This window comes from Oryx dammah, unplaced genomic scaffold, assembly GCF_014754425.2.
Source record: "Oryx dammah isolate SB20612 unplaced genomic scaffold, SCBI_Odam_1.1 HiC_scaffold_20, whole genome shotgun sequence".
In the NCBI taxonomy this organism is placed as follows: domain Eukaryota; kingdom Metazoa; phylum Chordata; class Mammalia; order Artiodactyla; family Bovidae; genus Oryx; species Oryx dammah.
Window position 1 is genome coordinate 61897996 of NW_024070204.1, and position 8296 is coordinate 61906291.

An 8296-nucleotide genomic window follows, 5' to 3' on the forward strand; every position below is an offset into this window, starting at 1 on the left:
ATAAAAATAAACTGGCTGGTTTTGACTGTGAGATGACAGTCTCTATACATCCCGTGGAGAAAGGCAAGAGAATTAAATATAGAGGACCTTGCTAGTATTTTAAGTGGTTTCACAGCAGTGTTCTCAAACCAGATACACATTAGCATTGGCTGGGATGCTTTTAAAAAATGATGGTACCCTGGCCAGTGAAGCCCTACCACAGCCCACTGAAGCCAGGGCATCTGTATTAAGCATGCTAAATGATTCTAATCATGTGGCCAGGAGGAAGAACCACTGCCTTACAATGCTAGTTCCGTTAATGTTTCAACCTTCTAATTAGGACAAATCAGAAAGCCAATTCTAGAAACAAGGTACCCAGAAACTTTGAGATTAATCTGAACCTTCACTTTGCCTAGGCTTTCTGGCTTGGGGGGAGTTTTGGCTGTGACATACCCCTTACCTCAGTCCGGTATGTTCTGATTGGCTAGAGAAAGCAGAGTCTTTCCGAACCTTCCTGTTGCTAAAGTTTGGTATCCAGTCTTGTCTAAGGAGAGACCTCTACCATTTAGAGGACTGTCCTAAGGAGAGAATACAGTGTTTCATCAGTTTATGCATGAGACTGAGGTGCTGAGGGTCTTGGAGGTCATATGACATTAAGATCTGACCACTGGCTAGATCAAATGTGAGGGGATAACATTCAGCTGTGGGCCAAATTGCTTTTAAATGAAATCCTAACATGAATTACTAGATGGCTTAACTATGCTTTACCAAATGCAGATGCTTTCCTTTGTCCTTCAAAATCTATTTCTTAGATCACATTTCAAATTAAGACACACTAGCAGCTCTTTTAGGAGTGTTACCGTCTGGTTCTATCTTTGGGGAAAGCCTTGGCAACTCTTAATTGCTAATGAATTGTCCACAAAGGGAAACACCCCATCCTTCATTTCTCCTGAGATGGTAAACAGCCAGGTGATGCTGTCTCAAACTGCCAGTGTCAAATGCCCTCTGTGAGAGAGGGGAATGCCCACACCCCCTCCCATGGCCCAGAACGCCTTCTTGGGAATAAGTAGGGAAGGTGTGCTGGACAGATGAGTCTCTTCGAATTTTTGTGACCCTGGCCTTCTCTGTTTTTATTTGTTTACTGAAGGGCCAGGAACCAACAAGACGTCCAAGCCCTCAGCTGTGCCCCCAGGCCCCCCTGTGTACCTGGACCTATGCTATATTCCCAACCATAGCAATAGTAAGAATGTCGACGTTGAATTTTTCAAGAGAGTGAGGTCGTCCTACTACGTGGTGAGTGGGAACGACCCTGCTGCTGAGGAGCCTAGCCGGGCTGTCCTGGATGCCTTGCTGGAAGGGAAAGCCCAGTGGGGCAGCAACATGCAGGTAAGAGTTCCAGGACGGTGTCTGCACAACACATGGAGCTGTGTCCAGAGGCAGCGGGAAGGGATCATGTTTAATGAGGCACCGCCGTGGATCCTCATGAGGTGCCCAGGGAGCCTGCCGCACTTGAACACAGTGCGCACTTGGACAAAGTGGATTTCACACACAGAAGCTGGTCTAAAAGTATTCTTGCCACCAGCCACCATGGACTTTGAGGAATGCCACTTTACCACCCTAAAGCATAATCTGCAGAGTGGGCCCAAGATTACACACCCTTCATATACCAAGAATATTAAGCAATGTAACCAAGTGTCATATTTACACGTGAGATGGATAAAGATTAGCCTTTACTCGTCTTTCCCAAGTAGACGAAAGCTAGAGATATGGCCATTTAGAAAATCAGCTGTCCACATGAGATTCTGCAGGAGGAGCATTGCTGAAAGTGGTCCTCAGCAGGACACTCCCAACTCCCAAACATTGTAATGAGCCACAAACCACTCATTATTTCAGCTATGGATTTTATCTAAGTTTTACTTATGGTTTTGTATAGTGATCTAGTAAACTGTATTTGCATAACATTAAATAGAAATCCTGGTTATTTCATCATATGAAATCTAATGAGAAGCACTCAGTGGCTTCTTACTGAATACTAGGTAGAATTTAAGCTAGTAATCACTTACCCACTGCATTCCTCTGTCCCCAACCACACACACAAACTAAAGACATAAATCTTTGCTCTCATGTTGAAATGTTAGTTAACACGCAATTAGAAGGTTTTTGGCTGCATTAATAACTAAAGCCCCTTTGTTTTAAATATGCAGTATCTTTAATGTAAAATCTATCAGTGTGTTAAAGAAAATACAAGAAATTCCACCTTAACTGAAGAACTCATAACACTAAAGAACTGAAGACTGATACAGATGAACTAACTGGCTAGTCATGACTCGCTTTGGTTCTATCTTCAACTGCCCCAGAAAAACTAATTTTTTAGCAGCTTTATGCTGGTTCCTAGAAAATGTAAGTGGAAAAGTCCTTTGGATTTTCTAAGGACAATAGAATATTTTTCTCTTTCCCTTTCTTTTTCTAATGGTCTAATTAATACCTTACTGCTGTTCTGTTTTTTCCCCCACCCCATTTCTGGTTCTGCTCTTCAGCAGCTGTTTTCTCCCTCCATGCAGGTGACCCTGATCCCGACTCATGACTCAGAAGTGATGAGGGAATGGTACCAGGAGACCCATGAGAAACAGCAGGACCTCAACATCATGGTTTTAGCAAGCAGCAGCACAGTGGTTATGCAAGATGAATCCTTCCCTGCATGCAAGATCGAACTGTAACAACCAAGGTCAGCCACACCACAGGATTTGAACTCTGTTTCCAGAAATTCTTCGATTTGAAACCACCTTTTCTAAAAAAAAAGAAAAAAGTCAATTCATCTAAATAAGTCGCTGAACTGTTACCTGCCAAACATTATACTGTGTCATGGTGATACAAGTCACTAATATTTCTCAGTTTTTGCTGATTGCTAAGGGAAGCAGCAGTCTTCCCACACTAGGGTTCAAGTTACTGCAAAATTACCTACCCCAGTTCATCTCTGCTGAACATTTGGAAACCATGCACTAGCAAACCCAACTGACTTCTGCTAAGGTAGAGGCATTTGTCTTAGAGAGAAAGAGAGAGAGAGAGAGTGCGCGTGCACAAAAGAGAGGGAACACAGGACAGAGAGATAGAGAGAGAGAGAATGAGAAGGAAAAAGGAATGCAAGAGAAGGAGATGTAATGGTAGAGAGTGCTGGTGAGATACCAGAGAGAAAGAGAGCAGGGTGGGGCAGGGAGGAGAAAATAACCAACAGTCACGTCTGCATTTTCTGTCTATTCTGTTGTCTGCAAAGTTTGCAACTTGTGTCAGTCTGAGTCATCAAAAAGGGTCTTAATTTCCTAAAACAAGTTGGCTGGAAGAAAACAGAAAAGAACAACTCTTGTTATGAGGGCATGTGAGATTTTTCACGCCTTAATTAAGCTCCTTCAGTTTGAAGGCTGCACACTGACATAGTGTAGTGAGTGTAGACTGGACATACAAGTGGTTTGAACCCCATTCAGAACTCTCAGACTCTTCAAACACACAAGTAGATTGATCTAAGGCATGTTCCCAGCATCTGTGCACACAGTTAGTCCACTCTGAGTCAATTAACCTGCATGCGGAGACACCCAAGTCCACCCCAATTAACAAGCAAATACCAAAGCAGTTGGGAGTACATAGGTAGACAATTTGCCTTAGGAAGTGACTTGAATGTACAAAGATACTTGATGCACTTATTTTTTAATGTGAGACAGCAAGTTTATAAAACATCCGTGTAGGATTATAGATACTCCAGTTACAGGAGCATGTGTGTGCATGTGGGAGGGGTACTTGGAGCTTACCTGATTGGTGCAACAGTCTGATGCTGAGCATTGTGTGTTGAATACCACCTCAGGCCCCTCAGCCAAACAAGTTGAGCCTGTCTTAGCTTCTTTGCTACTGCAAGTTCAAGACTGAAACGGCTTCTATGATCAGAACTGGGAAAACTGAATCTTAATGGTGGAAGAGGTTCTCAGCAACTGTACAGTATTTAGCTTCCTTTGTCTTACAGTGGCTTTTTTTTTTTAAATTTTCCATTAATTTCAGCATAATTATGGGAACAAGTGTACAGAAGAATTTTTTTTTTTAAGACGTGGGAACTTTTCATAGATGAACTTTTTAACAGATGTTTTCATTTACAGGAAAATGCGCAGAAAATTTTCAAGTGACAGTCCTTTTTTTTTTTTTTTTTAAGTGTTTTGTAAGACAAAAAAAATGAGTAGTGTTTTTTGAAGTTCTGGTGAAAACTGAAGTCTGATATTGCAGTAATAATATTTATTAAAAGTCCATCCTACCAGGAATAGTGATAACTCCTACCCCTTGAGTCCCATAACAAAAATCTGAGTATGTGCTATTTGAGAGTGGGGGAGAATGGCTAAACTTTTCTAAGCCATCACAAGTACATCAGTGGTATCCTGCATACTTCTTTCAAGATCTTCAACCATGAGGTAAAAGAACCAAGACAAGTTCAAAGGACCCTAGCAAAAAATTTGCTTTGGGATTTTCTTTTTTGGGGAAAAAAAATTCATTGAAAGCAAATGAATTTCCAGCTCCTACGGTTTATTATGTAGAGTTCAGAGATCATGTTCATCATTGTTATCACTGAACTATGAACCTGGGAAGCCAGTTCATGATTAAAACTGACGTCAAGTTTCAAGTTGCAGATCAACGCACCCAGTGTTCAGATGTGGCAAACTTCGGTGACAGCTATTCTGGGCTCTGTCGCGTTGCATCTCCTGCAGACTCTAAGACCTACGGAGTAGTCAACAATCACCTCGTTTTATTTTCTATGTAGTTATTTATTTCAGAATTAACATTTTAGTTTATTTTTGTCTGATAAGTGTGTGTTTTGCACTGCTAACTACTATGAGGGTTTAAACAATGCTTCTTCTGGGTCCCTTCACTGAGGACCAAATGCAGTCTTACTTAATGCTGTGAATTACATTTTTCAATGTTTAATTTTTTAAAAAAAATTAATCTATTTTTTTTAGGCTTCTCTAGAAATGCAACTTTTATTTATTACCCTATTTCTTGGAAGTCCTTAAGAACAACACATTGATTAAGGGTACAAAAAGTGAACACATGTTAGGAAACTCATTGACAGAAATGGATTTCAATGAGTATAAACTCATCTACTTCAAAGGTGTTTTAAGAGCCAACCTATGATACTCAAGATAATTCTTAATAACTAGTTGTTAAGTTGGTTCACAAAATGCATTGGAAGAGAAACAGACTTCCAGCCTTCTTGCCAAATTCAGACCTCTGGTTGATTTTTCTTTGATAGAAGATGGAATTGTTTTCCAATTTCCCACATTAGTTTACAATGTACATAATTTTGCTTTAAGAAAAAAACCAAACATTTTAGGAGAATTATAGCCAGTCTTCAAATATAACCATTCTATCCCACTCTTTTTCTTTCTTTTTTTGCTTTGGAATTTAGTGGAAAAAAATACACAAAAGCTGTCACTGATCAGCTGGCTCTTTAAATAGATAAGTACCTTTCTCCATCCATTATTCTCAGTGATGACCACAGAGCCCAAGTATCACAGGAAAACCAATATTTACATTATAGGTTGCTCCTGTCCTTCCAGACACCTTTCCTACCTGTGTGACTAACCTAATTTTGCTAGTTCCATAAATATACAATTAGTTTAGAAACAGCCATCACAATGTACCATGTACATTCATGGTGAGAGCTAAAGATTGACACAGACTTCTAGGAGCTTTATTCATACTGATTATGTAATCCAGTTGTATAGATTGAATATTTGAGTGGAAGGAATTTACATTGTTTAAATGATGGGATTCCATCGAGATATAGCACTCATGATCATGACCTTTTTGGTAGTATTCTTAAAATTCTACAGAGACTAAATGTTAGAGATGATTCTCCATTTTCAATTTTAACTAATTCTATCCCTTTTCTCAAAACCCAATCCTTGTGCATGCTTTTCTCAGTCTTGTGGTGGGACTGGATACAATGACTGACCTTCCCTTTTCTCCCCTCCCCCAACCCTTAAATGCCATTTCCCATGGAGTTCAAAAAAAATTTTTTTTCTTAACCTTACATATCATAGTGAATGGTTTCCCCAGTGTATATGAATGTTTTAAGTGTCTCCAATAGCTTACACAGTTTAGGAGCTTTCCAATACTCATTTAATAAGGTTTAATCATTTGCTAATGGAAATTTTACCACATCTCATTTTCCCTGTTACCAAATTTCAGCTCTCAGGAGCTGTTCTGCAATTCTGAAATTGCTTTTCTTGCCTCTTTAGTCACCTGTCACAGGAGGTTCTTGCTCAGTAATGATATGGTGAGTTAGATTAATAACTTTTTTTTTTTGCACTTCAGATTTAGAAGAAACGATCCTGTTTCCATTTGAAAGGAACTGTAAAGCTTTTTATCATTTAACCAACTGAACAACACACCAAAAGCAGCCTAGGGATGAGCACTTCTTTGAAGGCGATTAGGTTATTCACCTGGTATTAAAACTATTTACTATGAAAAAAAAAAAATCTGTGACTTTATTCATTTTAAAAGGCAGCATCAAAAACTGAAAAGGAAGGGAAAAATAAACAGCTTCTCTGTACTCATTTGGCGCTCCTCCCCAAAAAAGGAGCCATTGAGATGGGGCCTCTGGAGACCAGGCTGCCCCGCAGAGGGCCCCGCGGCCCTTCCCCTGGGAGGGTGGGGCCTGGGCCCTGCCGAGAAGCACCTCCCACTCCTCTCTCTCGTCCTGAATGGTGTTTGTGTCGGTCCGCAGCTGTGTATGGTATTACGTCTTATAATCCTGCATCACTTCTATCCTATCCAGTCATATCTAATGTAGAAAATTAGTTTCCAGTGAAAGTAATATGTAGTGCTTTTATGATATTTGTGTGCAATATCCCCTCTTCCATTGAGGATATTTGATGTAAAAGAAAAAAGAAACTCAGTTCCACAATAAAAATACAAAAGTGGGTGTGTGTGCTGTGTTGTCTTTGGTTGTGTATTGCTCTTGGGTGCGTTGGAGAGTTGGGAGCTGCTGCCCACAGAGGTGTGCGTGTGTAGGGGGTTCTTTCACGAGGGTGATTATATTCTTTGCAGAGTGGGTTCCCTGGTTTCTGGTAAACTTCTGAGAGGGCCCTGCTCCTATTTTTTACAACTGCTGTTACTGCTGCTGCTAAGTCACTTCAGTCGTGTCCAACTCTGTGCGACCCCATAGACGGCAGCCCACCAGGCTCCATCCCTGGGATTCTCCAGGCAAGAACACTGGAGTGGGTTGCCATTTCCTTCTCCAGTGCATGAAAGTGAAAAGTGAACGTGAAGTTGCTCAGTCGTGTCTGACTCTTAGCGACCCCATGGACTGTAGCCTACCAGGCTCCTCCATCCATGGGATTTTCCAGGCAAGAGTACTGGAGTAGGGTGCCATTGCCTTCTCCAACAACTGCTGTTGAGTTATCTTTTATAGCTAAGCCCGAGAGGACCTTGGGGTCTAAGGACAGAAACTGGAAGATCAGATAGAGTTAAAATTATTGCTTACAAAGAAAAAGTAAATAGAGCAGTGTAACTGAAGGAAGATATTGAGAGGGTTTCCTACTAAATTATAAACCCCCAAACCAAGTTCTCATCCTAGATTTGCCATACCTGGCTGTGAGTGTGACCTCAGTCATTAATCTGTCCTGAATTTCCTTCCTTACCTGGAAAAAATGAGAAGATTTGACAAGATGGTCAAACTGGATGATTCCTCCAAGGGCTGACTTTCTGGAGCTCTACAAAGCCATCACACTCCGTCATTATATCTTCGCTTGTTGCTCAGTTACAGAATAAACCCTGTATAACTAACATAATATGCTGTGGATTAGATTCACACCTTGGAACTAGAAATTGTTTAGGAAAAGTGATGATAATAATAAAAAGGAAGAATTCCCTTTAATCATTCAATGATGATTATACCTTTACTCCATACTCAGCAGTGGGTAAGACTGGGGGGGTTTGTTTAAAGGTGAGCAAAACTAAGTCCTGCCCTAACTGGTCTCAGTGATGGGGACTCCCCAAATCCAAGGATGAGTGTAGGTGACACAGGAAAACCACCAGATGTTAGGCTAAACTGAGGCCAGGTGCATGTGCATCATTGTTTTAGACAAAGCAAACTCCAAGCAGGGGTAACCGCTCAGAGGAAGGCTCATGAGATGTTGGGAAGCACAGACTGCCCAGAATGGCAGGATGCAGGGTGGGAGGCCCCAGCACCTCAACTCCCTCCACAGAAGACATGCCCACAGAGTGACATGCCAGTACTTGGTCCTGTCTGTCTTCAGAGATGGTCCTTTGGCCTCAAATG

The 8296-nt window shown here is 41.1% G+C and overlaps 1 protein-coding gene across 4 annotated transcripts in view; it reads left to right on the top strand.

Annotated features, from left to right (window-relative positions):
• Positions 1-6935, top strand: part of MAP1B (microtubule associated protein 1B) — a 96447-nt gene extending 89512 nt beyond the window's left edge. For 3 of the 4 annotated variants that reach the window (XM_040262687.1, XM_040262689.1, XM_040262690.1), the window contains 2 exons: positions 1127-1365; positions 2541-6935. In XM_040262687.1, coding sequence (XP_040118621.1) covers positions 1127-1365; positions 2541-2696 — 395 coding nt within the window. In that variant the 3' untranslated portion in view covers positions 2697-6935. The remainder of the gene's footprint in view (positions 1-1126; positions 1366-2540) is intronic. The other variant, XM_040262688.1, reaches the window with a different exon arrangement.
• Positions 6936-8296: the final 1361 nt, after the last annotated feature.